Here is a 21644-nt window from a genome sequence, read left to right on the forward strand (position 1 = left end):
TTCGGGCTTTTCTTCTCCAAGTTGCTGGCGTGACTCTGGAACCTCCCATCACGGGCTGCTGGGAAGGGCTGCCCATCCACAGAGCGCGGCCAGGCCATTCCGGAATGTTCCAAGATGCCGGTCAGAGCCGCCCACGGGAAGCAGGGCTGACAGGGCCTGGTCGCCTTGGGACTTGGGCTTTCTCGTTTTCACTTCAGGGCAACGTTTTCTTGCAGCGTGAGTCTGAGTGTGGAGTCCGACCTCCCCCATGCGGGGGACAGCGGCATCAGGCTTCCCCTGCCCCATTCTCTCGTCTGGTCAGACTTGCCCTCTGCCCAGTTCCGGAACACGCCGTCTTCCCTGTCTCTGGGCCACCCCATGTGCTCTTCCCTTTTCCCCTCTTGGCCCCACGCACTCTTCACCTTCGTGGACACCTCCTCAGAGAAGCCTGACAGATTTCACGTCTGCCCTGGGCTCCCCGCCTCTCTGCACTGAACCAGGCTGGGTTGGGTGCCCTTCCTGTCGTGGGTGATACGTCCAGCCCCTGCCATCACCCAGGCCTCCAGGGTTCTGACCCAGAGCCCTGGAATCTCTGCCTCCTCCATCCCCGGCAGATCCACACTGCGTGGGTGTGACTTCCCCACGGACTGAGCTGGGAGAAAATACCACCAGGCAGAGTTACAAATACATACATAAAGCACATGGGCTATCTGGACTTTTTTTTCCAGGGCTCAGTTAATTGAATAAATTGTCTAACGAAAGGAAATTAATTGTGGTTTTGAAATGTGACTGCTTCCTCGCTGCTGCCTTGTCTGCACCGGCTTCGTCCTCTTTATGTCAGTACCGCTGTGCGGGAGCTGGGCGTATGCCAGGGCCCCCCTCCCCAGCCGCACGCCCAGGGAAGGTCTTCGGGGCACCTGGGGCAGGGCTGCCGGAGGTGCCCCAGGACCCGGCCGAGGCTCAGAGCTCCTGGTGCCACCCAGCTCGAGCACCAGCAGGACGCCAGCGGACAGGGTAGGGCCGGGCCCGTGTTAGCACCGGGGCGGCTGGGCTCCGGTACGACCATGCAGCAGTGTGGGCTCACGACGGTCTCCGGCCTCCTCCTGCCACTGGACAGCCTGGTGGTCTCGACTCCTGGGGCATCCAGGGTGGCGAGAACACCCAGGAGGGGAGAGGTGTGCTGGCCCCTGTCTAGCTCCCCACACCACGTGCTTGGTGCCCCCTAGGAGCCCTGAACCCGGCCCTTGGCCTCGGGCACTCTGCTCCCTCAGGCCCCAGCCTCACACTGTCCCCTTTGGCCAGACACCCTGGCTGCTGTGTCGGACGGGGTCTTGGCGTCTGTGCTGGCTGCACAGTGCCTCTCAGCTCCCCTTGTCGGGAACTGATGGGCCTTCTGTGCACCCGTCCTGTGCAGCCAGAACCCAGATCTGGCGGCCAAGGCCCTGGGCGGGTGTTCGTGAAGGACCGTGCATATTGGAAGACAGGCGTGTTCTGTTTCTGAGCCTTGAAAGGAGAACCGTACACAAGGAAGAGGACACAAGCTTATGAGGGACGTCCACGGGACAGCCGGCGTTCCCGGAGAGTTCTGGGGACCTTTCCAAAGCCCAAGGCTGTTGAGGCGGGAGTGTGGTGGGTGCGGTGGTGCACAGTCCCGGGGGTGGGTTCAGCCGTGATTGTGGGCTCTGCCCCCTTGGGCCCCCTCTGGCCGCCGCTGACCGCCCTCCGCCTCGGCCCCAGGTTCCTGCTGGTCTTCTCCTGCCTCGTGCTGTCGGTCTTCTCCACCATCAAGGAGTACGAGAAGAGCTCGGAGGGAGCGCTCTACATCTTGGTGAGTCCCTGGCGGGACGTGCAGCCGCGGAGGCGGTGGTTGGCGGTCTGTCCCCCAGCCCCTTGCTGCAGAGACTCTGACCCCCTAGGCCTGCTCCTGCATGAGCCTGGCCTCCCCCGCAGAGACCCCTGCCCCCTCCCACCCGTGGCCCCCGCTCTCCAGGCTCCAGTCTGGTGGACCGAGGCCCATCCAGCCGCCCCGACTGATGTTAGCGAGCGACCTTGCCGCGTCCACCGCCCCGATGGTCACAGTGCCGACACCTGCATCTCCCCTAACACCCAGTCTGCCCTGCTGCCCCTCCCCGTGTCCCTGCAGCGTCTGACAGCCCACCCCCACCCCCCACCCCGTTCCCATTTGCTCACTAGAGCCTGAGGGCCCAGGTGGCCCCCTCCCCGGGAAGTGTGGGGTGTTCCCCGGTGGACGTGGGCGCGGGGCGGGGGCTGAGAAGCTGACAGCATTGACAGGCAGGGGCGGGCACCATGGCAACCACAGTGCAGTGTCTTTGTTGCTGTTGGTGACGGAGGGGCTGCGGGAGGAGGCTGATCCCTGTCTGGAATGAACCTCAGAGGAGCCCCCGCCTCCCCTGCCTGCCCGCACTTTGGCCTCGGGTGCCACGGGCCTCAGGGAGGCCACACCTCTTGCAGTTATCTGGGATGCTTCCTCAGCTTTGCTTTCTGTGCCCCACCCACGCCAGCTCACACCGACGGGACCCCCCTCCACTAACACCGGCTCACACTGGACGGGACCCCCCAACTAACACCCGCTCACACTGGACAGGACCCCCCCCACTAACACCCGCTCACACTGGACAGGACCCCCCAACTAACAACCGCTCACACTGGACAGGACCCCCCCACTAACCGGCTCACACTGGACGGGACCCCCCAACTAACACTGGCTCCCACTGGACAGGACCCCCCACTAACACCGGCTCACACTGGACGGGACCCCCCTCCACTAACACCCGCTCACACTGGACGGGACCGACCCCCCCCCACTAACCCCGGCTCACACTGGACGGGACCCCCCTCCACTAACACCCTCTCACACTGGATGGGACCGACCTCCCCCCCACTAGCACCGGCTTGGCCAGCCTGGTTCCAGCCCTGACCCCGGCTGGGGCGTGGCTCAGTGTGGCCTTCCCCGCAGGAAATCGTGACCATCGTGGTGTTTGGTGTGGAGTACTTTGTGCGGATCTGGGCGGCGGGCTGCTGCTGCCGGTACCGCGGCTGGAGGGGGCGGCTCAAGTTTGCCCGGAAGCCCTTCTGTGTGATAGGTGAGGCCGGGGTGGGGGGGTGCAGGCTGCCAGCCTGGAGAGGGCCGTGGGTGCATGTTGGCCCGGGAGGCAGGCTGAGACTGCGGACTGGCTGCTTCTGGAAGTTTCCTCCGCCTGCCCTCTTGGCGTCCACGCCTGTGGTGAATGAGGCCTGAGTGGCAGGAGGAGGGGAGAGGTGTCGGGACAGCTGCTGCCCAGGGCAGGGCTGGGCAGGGTGGACAGTAGTGCCGTCCCCTTGCTGGCCCTTTGCATGTGCCTCCCGTCCATCTGTCCGTCACCCTAGGGGGGCCCCCTTGCCTGTAGCCAGAAACGAGGTGCAGGGGGTCCAGCCCCGCCTTGAGCCCCGCCGTCTCCCACAGACATCATGGTGCTCATTGCCTCCATCGCCGTGCTGGCTGCTGGCTCCCAGGGCAACGTCTTCGCCACATCGGCACTCCGGAGCCTGCGGTTCCTACAGATTCTGCGGATGATCCGCATGGACCGGCGTGGCGGCACGTGGAAGCTGCTGGGCTCCGTGGTCTATGCCCACAGCAAGGTGAGCAGCGCCGGGTCCCAGGCCCTACTGGATGGAGCCCTGGAGGTCAGGGCAGATAGGAGCCAGCCCGCCCCCTCTCTGGGCGTCTGCCCACGAGCCGCGCCGTCCTGGTCCGCTCTGTCCAGAGCAGCCGTTCCGCGACGCGCTCTGTGGTTGGTGGGTGCGTGGGGTCGGTACCTCCCAGACAGCAGCCTGCGGAGGCTGGAGCTCGAGCCGGCGGCCGTGAGGGGCCTGCAGCCCTGCGCGGGAGCCCCACCCTGTGTTCTCCTCCGTCCTTCCTGTCTGAGCCCTGAGCTGGGGGCTTGGTTGGCAGGACAGGGCCGGTGTTGGCCCTCTAAAGTGCTGAGGTGCTGGCCCCCCAGGCTCCTCCAGGAGCCTCTTCCACATGGGCTTGTCCCAGGGAGGTTGTCCCAGGTCTCCAGCCTGAGTGCCTGACGATTTCTGGGGCAGTGCTCCAAGCCTGGTGGACGGGGTGTGCTGGGCTTCCGTGTGGGGGTGTCCAGGTCCGGGGACCACTCGGGACTGGGTCTAGAAAACCAGCTGCCCTGCCCAGGGCCACGCAGCCCAGCAGGTGCTGGCCTGGGCGGCCGGGGGTTCTGTGGGGACACGTAGCCCTGCAGACGCCAAGCCCACAGCACACCTCCCCAGGGTGGTGGGCCCTCAGGGCTGCCAGGGACGGGCAGGACGCTGCCAGGCTGGCCACGGCCCCTGCTGGGGCCGGGCGGCTGTGATGTGAGCCTCTCTTTCAGGAACTGGTGACTGCGTGGTACATCGGTTTCCTGTGCCTCATCCTGGCCTCCTTTCTGGTGTACCTGGCGGAGAAGGGAGAGAATGATCACTTTGACACCTATGCTGATGCCCTCTGGTGGGGCCTGGTGAGTCCTGGCCGCTGGGGTCGTCGTCCTTCCCTGGGGGTCCTCCTCCTGCCCCCTGTCTGCACCCCTCCCCCGGGCATGCACGGGAGACGGGAGGGCTCTGGCTGGCTGGAGGTGTCTCCCTGGGGCCACCTGCTGGGCACTCGGAAGCAGGATGCCCAGGTTGGGCAGCGGAAGGAGGCACGGCGGGGGTGCACAGCTGTGTGCAGGTGACAGAGGCCCAGCCCCCAGGGAGCCTGTACCTGGCTCTGGGTGGTCATCGACCTTTCTTCCTTATTGGCCAGCTGTGTGTGAGGCCTCTCTGCTGGAGGGGCCGGAGGGACAGGAGGGACAGGAGAGTTTGAAAGAGGGACTCCAGAGCCCCTGGCTCTCCTGGGCTCCACCTTCCCGGCTGCCCGACCCTGGGGAGGTCCGGAGCCTTCGGACCCGCAGCCCCTGCTCACGGCCACCCCACTCCCAGGCTCCTGGAGGCCCCTCTCCTGTCACCCGCCTCTTCCGGGGCCACCGTGAATGGGGAGGGCCCCGTGTCTGTGGAGTGTGCCTCGTGGGGACCGGGCTGTGCTCTGTGGGCTCCGTCCCCATTAGCCGGATGGAGCTTGGCCCGGCTCCTCCTGGCCCGTGTCCACAGATGCCCCAGGCCGGGTGCTGGAGGGCCCCTCCTTCCTGGCGCTCTTCCTGAGGGCGCTGAGCACTTGGCCTGGGGGCGCACGGGGGGTCTGGGTCCGCTCTCCCGGGACCGCGGACCCCCTTCCGCAAAAGCTGGCCGAGTGGTCTTCTGCAGATACTTCAGATCTAACGGAGAAAAGGAATGTGTAGCTTTCACCGGGATTTAAGTGAGAATGCAATTTATTTGTGATTATTTTATTGATTGCTGTGAGGCCTGGAATCTGTCCTCTGATGCAGCTGTGCAGGAAGCAGCAGGGCAGGCCCTGGGCCAGTCGCCGGTGACGCGGCTCGTCCTGCCCCCAGGCCTTGCTCGTGGACCACAGTCTTCCCATCTTTGAGGGTTGAACTGAAGCTCTTATCTAAGTGTTTAACCAAGTCGTGTTTGCGTACGTGTAACACGACAAGTAGCCTGTGGGTGTTAGAGTGGACACACACCCCTTCCTGCCCGTGGGGCAGAGGCCACAACTGCTGTGGCTTTTCTTGGAGGTTTACCTCCATATTCCCAAATAACAGCTTATGCTATTTCCAGACTGAAGCTTTAGACCTTAATTATCCGCTTGGTGCTGGGATAGAATGAGATTCGGCCCCTCCGCCGTCCTCGTCAATCTAGACGTCCTGCCTGAGTCCCCTTCCTTCTGCTCTGCAGGCCTGCACGGCTGTGGGGGGCCCTGACCGTGTTGGGGGGTCCCTGCACCTGTGTCTCTCCCCAGCCTGCCCCGATGCCCCCTCGAGTCTGCCCTCACTTTGGAGGAGCTGGCCGATGGCTCCGAGACCTGCCTGTCTGTGGATGTCCCACCTGCACACACCCCCGCGGCTGGGGACCACTGAGGGCGTGTGGCCGTTCCCTGCGGGTACTTTGGGGACCCTCTCCTGTGCGCTTCCGGAACAGGGGCCTCAGGGAGGGGTCCTCCTGTGCACGCTTGGACCCCTGAGCCAGTCTGTCCCCCTCTCTCTGGGCCTGATGGCACCTCCACAGACCTTGGTTCCTCTCAATTTCCTCATGTGTTTGTCCAGCTCCTAGGAGATGTCCCCAACCTTATGTCTCAGCCAGTTTGGTTTTTTAAAAATATTTGATTTGGGGCGCCTGGGTGGCACAGCGGTTAAGCGTCTGCCTTCAGCTCAGGACGTGATCCCGGCGTTATGGGATCGAGCCCCACATCAGGCTCCTCTGCCATGAGCCTGCTTCTTCCTCTCCCACTCCCCCTGCTTGTGTTCCCTCTCTCGCTGGCTGTCTCTCTGTCAAATAAATAAATAAACTCTTAAAAAAAATATATTTGATTTATTCATTGAGAGAGTGAGAGAGAGAGCACAAGTAGGGGGACGGAGAAGCGGACTCCCCGCTGAGCAGGGAGCCCCACAAGGGGCTCGATCTCAGGACCCTGAGATCTTGACCTGAGCTGAAGACAGACGCTTAACCTTCTGAGCCCCCCACGCATCCCACCAGCCATAAAATCCCTTTGTTTTATGGGTAAGATTTCTTCTCTCTGTGGGAGGATCTCCGTGTCTTTGAGAAGGTCTCCTGCCCCCTGGGAGGGCTTTCTGCAGAGCTCGGGTCCACCCACGCTGTTGCCGTGGTCTGACGCCCCCCCCGCCCCCGCCTGGGCCTTCTCCACCCCTGCAGGCTGGTCTCCTCGCTGGCCGTCCCCTGTGGCTTTCCCTCACTCCTGCCCTGCCGTGGAGGAGGGGCTCGCTGTGGCTGGGGTCCAGGGGCACCTCCCTTCTGCTGGGGTCTCTTGCCCTCACCCAGACTCCTGTCCCATGAAGTCTGGGTTTCTTCCTGCCTCCTGGCCTTGAGCCCCATCCTCCAGGTCCTGCTTCCGCCCTCGGGGCTCCTTTCCACAACCTCATCCGTCACCCAGTGGAGTTTTTGGAGGGAGTTTAGTTTACGATTAGTTTATACTGAAAACCTTGGTAATCCGCACCTGGTGAAGTTCTGACCAGGGAGGTTTTGTGGTCCGGAGTGGATCCCCTTCTGGCCCACGCCCACTCCTGGCTGCCCTTCCTCATTCCCTCTGCTTTTCCAGAACTTTCTACACAGGCCCGAATGGGGATTGTGCCCCGTTTCCCGCTGTATGCACACAGGCCCCGAAGTCCCTGCCCAGGGGCCATGATCTATCCAGTGCCGTTTCCCAGACTCCATGGTGGGCTCTGTGCCCTGGAGTCCGGGAGACAGCCCCCAGGGGCTGCGGGTGGGTGCTGAGAGATGCCCGTCCCCATTGGCAGGTCTGGTGGGAGCCCCCTGGAGCTTGCCCCGCGGGCAGTGGGCCCTCCTGTGTGCCTGAGGCCCCTGTGCATGGGCACTGCCCTCCCTGCTGCGCCCCAGGGAGACCTGTCCTCCGCCCCCCCCCCCCCCCCCCCCCCCCCGTCACGCTGGGGCAGCTCACGCTCTAGCCGCACCTCGGTGGGGCGGGGCCCTTCCCGCATGTCTGGCCTCAGCTTCTAAGTCACCCTCCAAAGGCCCCACTGCACCGAGGCCCCCCTCCTGTCTCCATCGTCTGTCCCGCATGTTTCCTGCTCAGCCCCATCCCCGTCCAGCTGCTGGTTCTTTCTGGGCTTACTGGCTGCGGCCCCGGCCTTGAGCCCAGAGCGGCCGCCAGCTCCCTCCATGTGAAAGCCACTTGGCCTTCTGGCTCCANCTTACTGGCTGCGGCCCCGGCCTTGAGCCCAGAGCGGCCGCCAGCTCCCTCCATGTGAAAGCCACTTGGCCTCCTTGCTCCGTGGCTGTTCTGGCTCCAATGGGTATGAAGTGGGAAGAGAGCATTCCAGTGACCCCATGCCCAGCCCTGGAATGTGGGGAAGAGGAGGGATCTGGAGAGTTTGGGGATGGTTTTGCAGGGATGAAGGACGGCGTTTCGGGCCTTGCCCTCACTGGGCCTCGTGTGGGCGGCGTGGGAAGGGGTGGCCTCTGTGCCTGTCCAGTGTGTCCTGAGGGCAGCCCTCTGTGTAAGACTCCTGGGGGCTAGGAAGAGCGTCCAGGTCGGGGTCATGGCCTCCACAGTGGTCACCGCCAGGCCTGGCTCAGTGACAGGCCTTGCTGTCCCACAGATCACCCTGACGACCATTGGTTACGGGGACAAGTACCCCCAGACCTGGAACGGGAGGCTTCTGGCCGCAACCTTCACCCTCATCGGTGTCTCCTTCTTTGCTCTTCCCGCGGTAAGTCCTGTCGTCCCTTCTTGCCTTTGGTGGGGGCCACATGTGGCCCTAGTCACCTGTCCACTTGGGGTCCATGGGACAGGAGCATGGCTCCCAGCAGGGTCCCCAGTGCCCCAGGAGCTCGAGGTGGCAGGTGTGGTGCAAAGAGGCACCCTTTCCCGAGCTGCCCTGGCCAGGGGCTGGTGGCTCTCGAGCTGTGGCCTCTGTCGGCCACTGTCAGGCTTCCTAGCCCTATGGGACTGGCCAGTAGGTCCTTGTGACCGGAGCAGTGCTTTGCGGTGACACGGATCCCTTGTCAGGTCGCTAGGGGACCTGCGCAGCAGGGGCGAGTCTGCCATAGCTGGGCAGGGTGGAGGGGTGGCTGGTGGGGGGACACTGCTGTCCCTCGTAGCTGCTCGCCAAGAGCCTGGGCCTGCACTTGCCTCAGTGCAGACGGTCAGGACGGAGGAGGACCTCTGGGCCAGGGCGTGTTCCGGGTGGGCACCGCCATGCTCCTGCCAGCCAGAGGCTCCCTGTACCCTGAAAAATCCAAGTGTTCTCCCCCAGCTTGGTGTCCAGGTGGTTAAGGACTGAGGAGGTGGGGAGGCCCCCCAGCGTGTGCAGGCCAGGGTGGGGGTGGGGGGCTGTGGCCACTGGCGCATGGTCTGACTCTGATGACCCGCAGGGCATTCTGGGGTCTGGCTTTGCTCTGAAAGTCCAGGAGCAGCACCGGCAGAAGCACTTTGAGAAGAGGCGGAACCCCGCGGCGGGCCTGATCCAGGTGAGGCCAGGTGGGCCCAGGGGAGTTCCCGGCGGGCTCCCGTCCTGTCGGGGAGCAGAGCCCGGGCCAGCCCTGGTGCAGAGACCCCTCGGCCTCTGGCTTGTCCCGTGTGCCACAGTCTTGTGAAGGAGCACGTTGGGCGTGGAAGTCAGGCCGTGTGTTGAGAACCGGTGCAGACACCTCAGGCCTGCAGTCGTGATGGCGTGGGTGGTGGCCGTGGTCCTGTGTGGGCCCCGGGCCCCTGGGGGCCGGTGTGCTGGCTCACCCCCGCTGCACAGGGATCCCACTCAGGGAGCCATGCAGCCCATCCCACTGCCGGCGGCTCAGAGGCCCCTTGGGGTCCAGCTTCCTGAGCTGGGACGCTGAGCAGAAGGCTGCCCGAGGGGCCCCTCTCCAAAGCTGGGGAGCCGGCAGTCCTGGGGAGCTGGTGGACATGCCCCACCCACCCAGGTCTTTCCTTTATAAAGAGGGGGTCTTCCCCGTGGGCATCCTGCTTCTCAGTTCTCAGGAACTGAATCAAAATCTTACATCAGGCAGGGGAGTGCTCCTGAAAGCAGCTGCCGAGCCAGGAGCGAGTGGGTCTAATCGCCCCTGCCTGCACCCCTGCCCCCAGCCCTGGGACCTTCTTGGTGTGGCAGCTGGCGTCGGGGGGGCAGAAGTGAGCCTCGTTCTGGAAGTGTGGTGGTTTGCTTTGACCTCTGATGCCTCCCAGAAGGGTCAGTCAGCTCAGGGCTTTACCTGGAAACTCTCCCAGGGCTGGAGTGGCTCCCGGGCATGCGGGCATTGGTCAAAGGTCACCGGGGGACAAATATCAAAGGAGTAGTGGTGTATTTTCGACGCGGAACTCATCTTATGTTTCTTTATATGATTTTTTTTTAAAGATTTTATTTATTTATTCGACAGAGATGGAGACAGCCAGTGAGAGAGGGAACACAAGCAGGGGGAGTGGGAGAGGAAGAAGGAGGCTCATAGCAGAGGAGCCTGACGTGGGGCTCGATCCCATAACGCCGGGATCACGCCCTGAGCCGAAGGCAGACGCTTAACCGCTGTGCCACCCAGGCGCCCCTCTTTATATGATTTGAAAGACGAATGCATGGGAAAGCAGTCACAGATCCACATTTCTGGCTCATGGTGTATCGGGTGTGATTTCTTACGGTGACAGCACCGAGTGGGGGTGGACGGGGTGGGGGGGAGCAGAGCTTGCGCGCTGTCTCAGAGAAGAGGGCACACATTCAGACCAGCCTACCATGGATGTGAGATGCCAGTCATCATCCACAGGGTGACCGTTCAGGAAACAGCTTTTAAAACTTCAGGAGAGACCGAGAGAAGGGACTCCAAATAATACTCCAGAAAACCTGACCCCCCAGGAGGGCAGTGGGGGGGGGCTCAGAAGCACACGCAGCAGGAGGCCTGTCCGTAACCATTTTACATGAACATGGATTGAACTCTCTGAATTGAAAGGCAGAGGGGGAAGAATAGATTTAAAATCTACCTAGCTGTATGCTGTCTGCTGGAGACTCACCCCAGGCCCCAGGACAGTGACAGGTGCAAAGTCCAAGAAAGGAGGAAGCTGTTCCCTGGGAACCATGGCCTCCAGAGGGCCACGGTCTAGACTGAGTCCGACCCTGTGACGGGAGACAAAGAAGGTCGGGACTCATTGACAGAACAGTGGTAACCATGTCCACACTAACTCAGAGCCCCAAAGTACATGCAGCAAAAACTGACAGAATTACAGGGCAAAACAGACATCCGTATAAGAGCTGGAGACGTGGATGCCCCGCTTGCGTCCTGTATGGAGTAGCCTGGGAAGCGGACGACGCGGGTCCAGGAGCCAGCCGGACTGCAGACACCCCTGGGACAACCCAGCATGTCCTGCCCGGAGCACAGGGGACACCCCCCAGGATGGACTGTATTTGGGGCCGTGAAACATGTCTCAAGCTACGACGTCGCGAACATCAAACGGGAAAGAGTAGTCTCCTCCACGAACGGTGTTGGGACTACCAAATACCCAATTTTAAAAGGATCAAGTTTGACTCTTACACAGAATTAAATCAAAATGGGTCAAAAGCCTGTAGGAGCCAAAGCTATAAAATTCTTAGAAGAAAACAGGTGTGAATTTCCATGGTTGGTTTCTCAGACAGGATACCTAAAGCCAAGTGAGAAAGAACAAATAAATACACGGAACTTTATCAAAATTAACAAGTTTTGTGCTTCAAGAGATGCAATAAAGAGAGTGAAAAGCTAACCTGCAGAATGGGAGGAAATAGTTGCACATCCTAGTCCTGGTAAGAGTTTAGTGTCTGGAACATATAAGGAACTCCCACAGCTCAGGAACAAAAAGACGAATAAACCAGTTTATTTTTATTTTATTTAATTAATTTATTTTTTAAAGATTTTCTTTATTTGACAGAGAGGGAGACAGCCAGCGAGAGAGGGAACACAAGCAGGGGGAGTGGGAGAGGAAGAAACAGGCTCCCAGCAGAGGAGCCCGACACGGGGCTCGATCCCAGAACGCCAGGATCACACCCTGAGCCAAAGGCAGACACTTAAGGACTGAGCCACCCAGGCGCCCCAAATAAACCAGTTCAGAAATGAATTTGAGTAGACATTTCTCGGAAGGAGACTTTGGGAGGCCAATGAGCACATGAGAAATGCTCCCCATCATTTGTCATCAAGGAAATGCAAACCTGAACCATAACGAGCTGTCCCCACAATGGCTGGGGCAGCAGAGGTGAGAATGTAGGAATGAACTAGGGAGGTGCAGAGACATTGGAGCCCTGGTGCCTGGCAGCGGGGCGTGAGGACGGTGGGGTGGTCCCTCGGGGTTCGCATTAGCTGCAGACCGGCTAGCCCCTCACTATAGACCCCAAAGAACTGAAAACAGATGTCCCACCAAAACCTTTCCACGATTGCAGCTGCGCTATTTACGGTAGCGGGGCGGGGGGGACTACCCGCGCATCCTGTGCGTGAACAAAAGGCGGGGTTTCCGTACAGTGGAACATTATTCGGTCATGAAAAAGAACCAACTGGTCCTGCAAAGGCCGTGATACAAGCCAGTCTCCAAAGGCCCGGTGTCCTGTGGTCGTCCGGAGGGCGGACGTCCAGTGCAGTGGGCGGGATGCAGGTGGGGGCTGCGGGCTGGGGGCAGGGCGTCAGCTCACCTGTTGCCCCCCAGTCGCAGGCTTTGAAATGGCGCAGTCCTTGTGTGTGTGTTCCACTACCACGAGGAGAAGCAGCCAGAGCGCCCCGTGGTGGCCCCAGGGAGGAGCCAAGTGCCCCAGGGAGGAGCCAAGTGTCCCGGGGAGGAGCCAAGTGTCCCGGGGAGGAGCGGGGTACCGTGGGGAGGAGTGAAGCCCCCCATGGAGGAACGAAGTGCCCCCGGAGGAGCAGGAAGCCCCGGGGAGGCGCGGGGCGCCTGTCCCTGGCTCTGCCCTCTGGCCCCAGCTCCTGGGGTCACTCGTGTGACCCAACATGATGTACCCCTGAGGGCTGGGGGGGGCAGGAGTGACTGCCAGGACAGGTCACATCCGCCAACAGCAGGTAAGGCGGGTCAGGAAAGGCCCCGAGCAGGTTGGCTGCCCCGGCGGGTATCCGTCCCGCAGAGGGTAACCTGAGGCTGGCGGGGAGCTGGGCCCGGGGGGCACGCGCAGAGGCGGGGCCCTCAGGGAGGCATCTGACCCTCGCCGCTTCCCCTCTGCAGTCGGCCTGGAGGTTCTATGCCACCAACCTGTCCCGCACGGACCTGCACTCCACGTGGCAGTATTACGAGCGCACGGTGACCGTGCCCATGTACAGGTACCCGCTGCTGGACCCCGCGTGCGCTGCATCGCCTGGGTTTCATTTTCTGTTCGTTCTGAAGCCCCATTTTTTGTTGTTCATGATTTTCATTGATTTTTCTTTTTTTTTTTTAAACAATGTATGTACTTTTCAGGAGTCGTGTGTGTGATTTATTTCGCAGCATTAATTTTGTTCTTTGTTTTATAGCTCGTGGCTCTTATTTCTCACCTCCATCCACCCCTTTGCTTAGCTTCCTTGCTGTCGGTCGCATTGTGTTGTGAGCATTGCGAAGACAGGCCCTCCCGAGAGCTCGTGGAGGTAAATGCCGGCTTCTTCCGGCGGCCCGCAGCCCCGTGCTAAGCCCTGGCAGGGCCGGCCCCAGAGCGTTGGAAGGGTAACCTTAACCCTCTGTCTTTCAGCGAGGAGAGGGTCCCCGTGTGGGGGAAGGGCCACATCGAGGCTCCAGGGCCAGGGGGGCCTTCAGTCCCCCAGCACGGAGCACACAGCCCGCAGGTGCCCTACGGTGGGAAGGGAGGTCGGGGAAGCTCTCGCTAGGGGCCGTTGGTGGAGGCAGAGCCAGTGGCCCCAGAAGCCAAGGGGTCGCCAGCAGGCAGCTTCCCACCTTTCCTCAAGGGCAGGTGGCAGCCCAGAGCCAGAGTGTGGCCACCCCCAGGGTATGTCTGTGCCAGCTCTGGCTTAGAAAAAGGTCTGAGGTGAGAGGGGCTGGGGACCCTCAGGGTGGACACCACTCCGCTGGCCTCCCCTCACCTGGGGGTGAAGCTGAGCCCTGGGGCTTCCCCGCCCAAGGATGTCCCTTACCTGCCCTTAGAGGTTTCCACCCAGGGGCCCTCACCTGAGGGTAGGCTGGGCGGCCAGCGTGGGTGGGGCTCTAGGCTGGGCCAGCGTCCCCCTGAGGGTCCCCAAGTCAGCGATGGCCAGGCAGGCTGGAGCCGTCCCCACCTGGCTCCTGCCTTTCCTCTGTAGAGCCTGTCAACCTGGGCAGGGGATGCGACCCCCCCCAGCACCCTTCCCTTCGGGCACTTTCCAGATACCCCACTTGGGGTACACGTTCCCTGGGAACCCTGAAGGCTCTTACTTTCCCAGCGCTGTGCTCCCGCCCTCGGGCCTGAGCAGGGCGGACCCTCGTGCTAATTTTCTTTGTTCTGTTGTTTCCCCCACTTTCCTTGACCATTTGGTTCATTTTCTTTTTCTTATCCCGTTCTTTTAAAATTTCCGTTCTTTTCCCTTTGTGTGTGTGTGCAAACCCTTGAAAGCTCGCAAGCTCAGAGCTACGGGGCCTCCAGGTAGGAGATGCATGGGATGGACGGCGTGTGTGGTGTGGCTGTTCTCTGTCTGGGGCTGGTCCAGGGCTGCCCCGGGGCCCTCCGGCCCCCCATCTGCAGAGCAGGGCTGCCGGCCAGCACCCCCGCACCCGTGCCCAGCCTGTGTTCCCCACGCTGGGCGCAGGCACTGCCCTGCTCTCCCCGTGGCCCCTGCCTGGAGCCCGGCTCCCTCTCTGACCGCCCCCGCCCCTGTCAGCTGCTTTCTCGGGCTGGATCCGTCTGTCTTTCCTTGTCTTCTGTTCCTTGTCCTGCTTCCTGCCTTGTCTCAGTAGCCACGTCCCTCCCCTGCACTTCTGTCCCCGCCCGCAGGCCCTGTGGTGCAGGGCACAGAGCTGGTGGGGATGGGGGTTCCTCCACCCCAGCTTGGGGGGGCACCCTGTTCCTGGTAGGCAGCTCGCCTCTGGTGCTGCTTGGGCTGTCCCTCTCTAGACCTGGGAGGACCAAGGGCCTGTGGTCCCTGTGTGCTGTCCCCGATCGCTGTGTCCCCACGGGACGGGCTGGGGGGGCGAGGAGCTCTCACTCCTGCTGCAGGGAGGAAAGGGGGTCGCATGCCCAGAGTGGGGAGCTGAGTCGCTACAGGAAATCCCATCCCGCGCACAGCGCAGCTGTCTGTAGACCCCTGAGGGATGGGTGCGACTGTTTTGGACAGGCCCATCTGCACACAGGCCTGCAAAGCGAGGGTCCACCCTCTCCCCGTGCAGACCGAGCCAGGGGTCCCCAGGCAGAAACTCTTGGCCTGTGGTGCCCTGCGTGGGAACTGTGTTAGACCGCTAACCTTCCGTTCCCAGAAGGGAGGAAGGTGCTGAGCCCCCTGGGCCTCTCCACCCAAGCCCCTGCCTTTTACTGGCTGCGTACCCCAGAGGTCTCGCTCAGAGAAGGCGAGCGGGGGCAGTGTCCTCCCCTGTGCTGACCCTGGGCTCCTGTGCTCCAGGCTGCCCGGACAGGTGGGGGTACCTGCTTGAGGCTCCTCATATCCTCCTTTGGTCCGTCTTCTCCAGCCAGTCCCAGGCCCCAGAGTCTGTGGATCACTCCCTCCCCACCCTGGCCTGGGAGACTAGAGATGTCCCCTCGAGGCTGGCTGACCCCTGGCCAGCCACTGCTCTCTCCTGGGATGCCCCTGACATGTCCCCTACTGCTGTCGGCACGCTGCTCCCTTGTCCTCCACGACCACCCTCAAAGTGACGGGGGCCGTCATGTGTGGTGCGTGCGCGCCCCTGCCGTGGCCCTGCCCGTCCGTGCTCCGTCCCCTGCTGCTGTGTGTCCGAGGCATGACGTCCTGTCTGTGTGTCCCTGAACTTAGACCTGTGTGTGTGTGGGCTGAACAGGGGGTGCTGTCCCGGGTCTCTGCTGCAGGCCCATGGGGGGTGGTTGAGGGGGAGTGGGGAGGCCAGTTTTGTCCCTGCGTCCAGCCCTGGGGCCTCTGCTCTGCCCGTGGCCTGGGTCAACCTGACTGCCCACACCTCCCGCTTAGTCTTGACCCACTAGGACTGGGCTGGCCCTGGAGGAGGAGGAGGGGCAGGGGGAGGGAAGAGCTCTGCAGAGGCTGCAGAGGGAGCTCAGCTGGCCCAGACCGTGGTGACTGAGGGCAGGACCCCTGGGGGGCCCACTGGCATCAGGAGGCTGGACAGGGAGGGGTGTGGGGGGGCCGGAGCAAAGCCAGGGACTAGGAGGCTGGCTGTCAGTGCCCTGGACTCGGGGGGGCCCTATCCTCCAACCGTGGCGGCACTGGGGAGCGGAGTGACCCCCGCAAAGGCAGGGTGGGCTCCAGCCAGGCCTGCGGGCAGGGAGAGGAGGAGGCAGAGAGGTGCAGGGCAGTGGTGCTGCCCCCTTGCCCACCGAGTAGAGGCTCCACCAGGGCCCCCACGGGCTTGGGCGGGTCAGGGGTCCCCAGGGTCAGGAAGGGTAGAGGCTGAGGCTGGGTGGGGGTCTGTGAGCCTGGTTTCAAAGGAGTGCTTAGGATTCCAAAGCTGAGGGGTTGATGGGGGGTCACAGAGCGGAGTGGGGGTGTCACAGCGGTGGGGGTGTCACAGAGCAGAGTGGGGCTGTCACAGCGGAGTGGGGGTGTCACAGAGCAGAGTGGGGGTGTCACAGAGAAGTGGGGTGTCACAGAGCAGAGTGGGGGCGTCACAGCGCAGAGTAGGGGTGTCACAGAGCGGAGTGGGGGGTCACAGCATGGAGTGGCGGTGTCACAGCGGAGTGGGGGTGTCACAGAGCAGAGTGGGGGCATCACAGCACGGAGTGGGGGTGTCACAGTGGAGTAGGGTGTCACAGAGCGGAGTGGGGGTGTCACAGCGTGGAGTGGGGGTGTCACAGAGCGGAGTGGGGGGTCACAGCATGGAGTGGCAGTGTCACAGCGGAGTGGGGGTGTCACAGAGCAGAGTGGGGGTGTCACAGAGCAGTGTGGGGGTGTCACAGAATAGATGAGAGTGTCACAGTGGGGTGAAGGTGTCACAGCAGGGTGAGGGTGTCATAGAGCAGAGTGGGGTGTCACCGAGTGGGATGGGGAAATCACAGAGTGTGATGGGGGGTCACGGAGCGTGATGGGGGTGTCAGCTCAGTGGGGGCTGTGTCAGGAAGGAGGGACCAGGGCCTGTGGTTGAGCAGGACAAGGGGCGTTTGCTCAGGATGAGATGAGTGTCTGAGGGCAGAAAGTAATGCGACCCTGAGTCGGGCAGAGGGTGGGTGAGGGACAGAACTTGCCCCAGATGTTGGGAGTGGACTGGAGTTCCCCTGTGAGGCCCTGGTCCTGTGGCTGGAGGTGGGGTGGCCGGGGGTCCCCCAGGAATCTCTCAGGGTTTACAGGTCCCCTGCCTTGGTGTCAAAGTGAGGACTTAATTACCCTTTCGGCTTCCATGGAAGTTCTGGCTGGAGCTGCCCAGGGGTCACCGTGGATGGATGCCCGGCCTGCAGGCAGGGCGCTGAACAGGAGGTTGTCCTGGGTGGGTGTGACCTGGTCTGGGAGGAGAGGCTGTGGAGCAGAGCCAGGCCAGCTTGCCAAGAATCCAGGGGCTTTTCCTCCAGCTGCCCAGGCAGCTCACCAGACACCCAGAGTGGGCCTCTCTCTGCCCAGCAAAGCCCTTTTCTAGGACCCTGGCCTCTGCTCTGACTTTGGCAGAGGGCGTGACTTTGCAGAGAGGGGTGTTGTTTGCAGCTGTACTGCCCCTTGGGGGTGTTCAGGGATTGGAAAGGGAGAGGGGAGGGTAGAAGGCCCCTGCCATCTATCACCCGGTACCTTCTGGACCCCCTCCATGCTCTCCATGGAAAGCCTGGGGGCACTCCTGCCCCTGTGCTGGGCACGCTGGTCGCTGCCCACTTCCAGGGGCACGGCCCCCACCAGAGGCACAGTCCAGAGGGTGCATATGGCCCCCCAGGGCCATGGTTGCCAGGGAGCTCTCCCCTTGCTCTGCCTGGGACAGGCCACACCCAGGCCCCCAGCATTGCCACTGCAGGCCCCCATGTGTGATGTGGATGCTGGTGGGAGCTGGGGTGCAGGTCCCCCAGGCCCTGACGGGGAGGAGCTCACTGTGTCTCTCTCGCTGCAGACTGATCCCACCCCTGAACCAGCTGGAGCTTCTCCGGAATCTCAAGAGCAAATCTGGGCTCACCTTCAGGTCAGCAGCGGGGCTCCTGGGCCGGGCTCCGTCCTGGGGGGTCCTTGGTGAGGGGCGGGCAGCTACCGGATGCCCCGGGGTCTGGTGATCTTGGTGGTTTTCCACTTCTGCCGACTCCCATCCCCAGAGGGTGGCTGGTTTGGGGGGTGGGCATGGTGGGTGGAGCGTTGGGAGGGCGTCCCAGCTATGGCACCTGCTGGTTCTGTTGTAATTGCAACATCTGTGTCTGGAGGGAGGGGGGCACAGAGCCAGGTGTGCGGGGGACGAGGGCTTGCCCAGCAGGAGAGTGGACAGAGGTCCGGCCGCCTGGGCCCCCATGCCGAGGGCTGCCCCCAGCGGCTTGCCGCCTCTAGAGCTGTCTGTGGGGCGGAGCTGCTGGGGTGGGTGAGTGGTGGCCCCTGCCTCTCCCCCCGAGACGGGTCCATGCTCTGCAACCTGCAAACAAAACCTCATTTGGAAAGTCTTTGCAGATGTTACTAAGTAAAGGATCTCAACGCAGGATCCTTCTGGATTTGCATGGGCCCTAAATCCAATGATAAGTGTCCGTATAAGAGAAAGCAAAGATGGCCACACGAAGGGAGGCAGAGATAGGAGCAATGTGGCCACAAGCCCAGGACTTGCGGGGCCTCCAGGAGCTGGGGAGGCAGGAGAGACCCCGCGCCCAGGGCTTAGCCCTTTCCGGCCTTAATGCTGGACTTCGGGCCTCCAGTGTAGCTTCCTGTGCTGGGAGCTGTGTGGGCCTGAGCTCTCGAGGTGCGAGCCAATGGGTGCAGGTGTTGGTACTGGGACTGCGGTGCTGCCGTGACGGTCCTGCGGTGTGGAAGTGAGTGCTCCGGGCCCAGCATGCTGGCAGACGCAGGGCGCCCGGGGGAACACGGCCACCCTGTCAGACAGGCAGACAGTGAGCGGGAGCCTCGGGCCAGCATGGGGTGGAAGGCAGAACATGGATGTGCTCAGCTTCCAAGCTGGCACGGAGCACGCGGTCTGGTTTCTCCTCCTGCTTGTAGAAAACAGGCGGAGAAGCTGAAATGAAGGAACTGAGCAGAGAGAAGCCGACCCTTGAAGACTTAGGGCCGTGGCCGGTCCAGGCTGCAGGGACACTACATGAGGGATGCACCAGGGAAGTGGGGAGCGCTTGCTCTGGAAAGGGGGCCACGGGCATGGCTGGACAGCCTTGGTGGGAGAGCTCCCCTGTGTGTGGCCGGTGGGGCTAAGCAGCCCTCTCGGCACAGGGGAGCAGAAGTGGGTCACCCAGGAGAGATTTGTCTGCAAAACGGCATCTGTCCCTGGGGCGTCAGTCCTTGGGGGCGTGTATGGGGGCATGTATGGGTCCCCGCAGGGTCTTAGGAATTTTATTCCAGCAGAATTCCCCGGCCGGCAGGGACAGAGACAGGCCATGTGCCGCTAGGCGGGGAGGTCTGGGAGCCTGCAGGCAGGAAATAGGCTGACGGAGCTGCTCAGCCACCAACACGCGGGGCCTGCGGCTCTGGCCGCGAGCATGCCGAGGCGGGGGCCTGGGTCCCGCGGCCCCTGGGGGGACTGAGGCGTTTGTCACCAAGTGGGGTTTCCCGCTGGGTCTCAGACTTTGGGTACTGGTGAACTTTACTCCTTTCACCTTCTCCCTGTTCGGATGGTGTGTCTGTCCTGTTGCATTTTGGGGACAGATCACTGGTTTTCTAGAGGTGACAGGTCCCCAGCCGGGGAGGACTTTTACCCCAGGAAGGATCACACCCAGAGTCTCGCTCACACCCGGTTCAGATGACCCGGACGCTGGGATTCCGGACTCTCTGACCTGCTGAGCTTTCGTTGAGATTTGGACCTAGGACTGACGCTGTCATGGGTTGAGACTTTGGGGTGTTGGGGTGTAAAGGGGCAGACTGTAGTGAGTTGAATGGTGGCCCCTGAAAGATATGTCCACGCGCTGGAACCGTGAGTGGGACCTAATCTGGGGAAAGGGGGTTGGCAGATGTGGTTAAGGAAGCTGAGCTGAGGTCGTCCTGGATTAGGACCACCCTAGATCCAGAGACGCCTGTCCTGAAAAGACAGATACAGAAGAGAAGCCATGTGATAAGGAAGCAGAGACAAGAAGGACGTGGCCGGAAGCTCTGGAGCATCGGGGGCCCCAGGGCCTGGGGGAGGCAGGGCATCCCAGCCCTCTAGCACGGGGCAGGGAGGGGGTGCTGCTGACCGACACCTGGATCTCTGACTTCGGGCCTCTGGACGGAGAGAGAAATTCCCATTGTTTGAAGCCACGGGATCTGTGGTCCCAGGAGACACACAGGGATGCTATGTGAGCCCCTGGGCTGGGCCAAGGGCGCCCCAGGGCAGCTCTTGGTGGCTGAGCTCAGGGCGGCTGCGGGATGGGGCATCACAGGGCTGCGGTTCCCACGGAGGCCTTTGTACACTGTGTCCCTGGACCGCATGGAATGGGGAGCCCAGGAGGTTGGGGGCCGGTCCTCAGGGACCCCAGCCCCAAGCAGGAAATCTGGGCACGCCCTCTCGCTGCTTTGGTCACACGGTGCTCCGCCAGCGCCATCAATACACCACGTGCTCTGCAAAGGTTTCGGACGTGCCCAAAGAGCCCTCTCGGGGTCCCCTGCAGTGGTCCCAGGGACCCACCGAGCACAGTCCCAGCCACCATCCTTCTATCCATGTTCACGGTGAACATCACCGGTAGGCGCCATCAAGCCACGGGCAGGGTGGGCGGAGCGCGGGCCCAGGGCTGTGGCCATTCGCCGTCTGTGGGAAAACCACACGGGGGCCAGTGAGCCGTGAAGCCGACAGTGGGAAGAGAACCGGAGCAGCCGTCTGCCCAGAACGCTGATTGTGGAAGCCGGACTTGGCTAGTGCTTCCGTCTGCACCCACTTCCTCTGTGAAACTTAGTTTATGCGGTGATTCTCATTAAAACCTGGGGCCGTGACCACTTCCAGAATTCCCTCTTTCCTGCAGGACCTGTCTCCTTGGGCCTCAGGTGGGGGCCGGGTGGGGCCATGGACCGTGGGGTGCTGCGGAGGGTCCACTGGGCCCTACGTGGGGTGGGGTCTGCCCAGCGGGCCAGCTGCTAACAGTCTTGTCCCTTCTGTTTAAAGGAAGGAACCTCAGCCGGAGCCCTCTCCAAGGTCAGTGCCCGCTTGCCCCCTGCTGCCCCGGGCATGTGGCCGTGAGCAGTGCTGGTCCCTCCGTGTCTGTGCACTGCGTGTCATCGGGGGCCCTGTGCGTGCCCACGTGTGGAACTGTGTGTCTGGACCCCGCCGGCTGCGCTGTGGGCCCTTCAATCACTTTGCCTGTGCTCAGCGCCCTTGTCTCACTGCTGCAGGGTGGGGCAGCCGAGGGGCAGCTCCCCCGGCCCCACCCCGCCCCACCCCGCCCCAGGGCCCTCTGTGAGCACCCCACTCCGGTCGGGCCCAGACGCTCAAGCCCGGTGTCTCGCCTCTTTGGCAGAGACGGGTCCCCCAGTTCTGTGAGCGTCTGCTAGCCCAGCCTCTGCTGGTGTTGTCAGCTTCAGGCAAACCAGAGATGGCCGTGCAGGGACTGCCCGGGGCTATCTCCGCGGGCAGAGAAGGGCGGACAGCCGTCTGCTGTTTCCCTGTATTCAAGGGGATCTCCCAACTATTCCGTGACTTTCAAGTCTGACGAACCGCAGCCTGTGTGTGTATCTCTGTGCCGAGTCCTCTGAGCCCGGGGTCCTCCAGCACCCTGTCCACACGCTGCTGCGTGAGTCTAGTCCCCCGACCCCAGGCCAGACTCCTGCTGCCCTCCGTGACTGCCCTTCTGGACCGTAGGCAACTCGGCCGTCCGCTCAGCTTGTGGGGCTGCAGTTAGGCTGAGTCCAACCCT

The 21644-nt window shown here is 62.5% G+C and overlaps 1 protein-coding gene across 1 annotated transcript in view; it reads left to right on the forward strand.

Moving 5' to 3' along the window:
- Positions 1–1043: 1043 nt before the first annotated feature.
- Positions 1044–21644, forward strand: part of LOC100471635 (potassium voltage-gated channel subfamily KQT member 2) — a 40417-nt gene continuing 19816 nt past the window's right edge. Inside the window, exons 1-11 of the mRNA XM_034641561.1 lie at positions 1044–1053; positions 1482–1807; positions 2957–3083; positions 3443–3618; positions 4368–4493; positions 8205–8315; positions 8980–9075; positions 12776–12870; positions 14127–14156; positions 17738–17806; positions 20897–20926. Coding sequence (XP_034497452.1) covers positions 1044–1053; positions 1482–1807; positions 2957–3083; positions 3443–3618; positions 4368–4493; positions 8205–8315; positions 8980–9075; positions 12776–12870; positions 14127–14156; positions 17738–17806; positions 20897–20926 — 1196 coding nt within the window. The remainder of the gene's footprint in view (positions 1054–1481; positions 1808–2956; positions 3084–3442; positions 3619–4367; positions 4494–8204; positions 8316–8979; positions 9076–12775; positions 12871–14126; positions 14157–17737; positions 17807–20896; positions 20927–21644) is intronic.

The sequence above is a fragment of the Ailuropoda melanoleuca genome, chromosome 13, assembly GCF_002007445.2.
Source record: "Ailuropoda melanoleuca isolate Jingjing chromosome 13, ASM200744v2, whole genome shotgun sequence".
Lineage (NCBI taxonomy): Eukaryota > Metazoa > Chordata > Mammalia > Carnivora > Ursidae > Ailuropoda > Ailuropoda melanoleuca.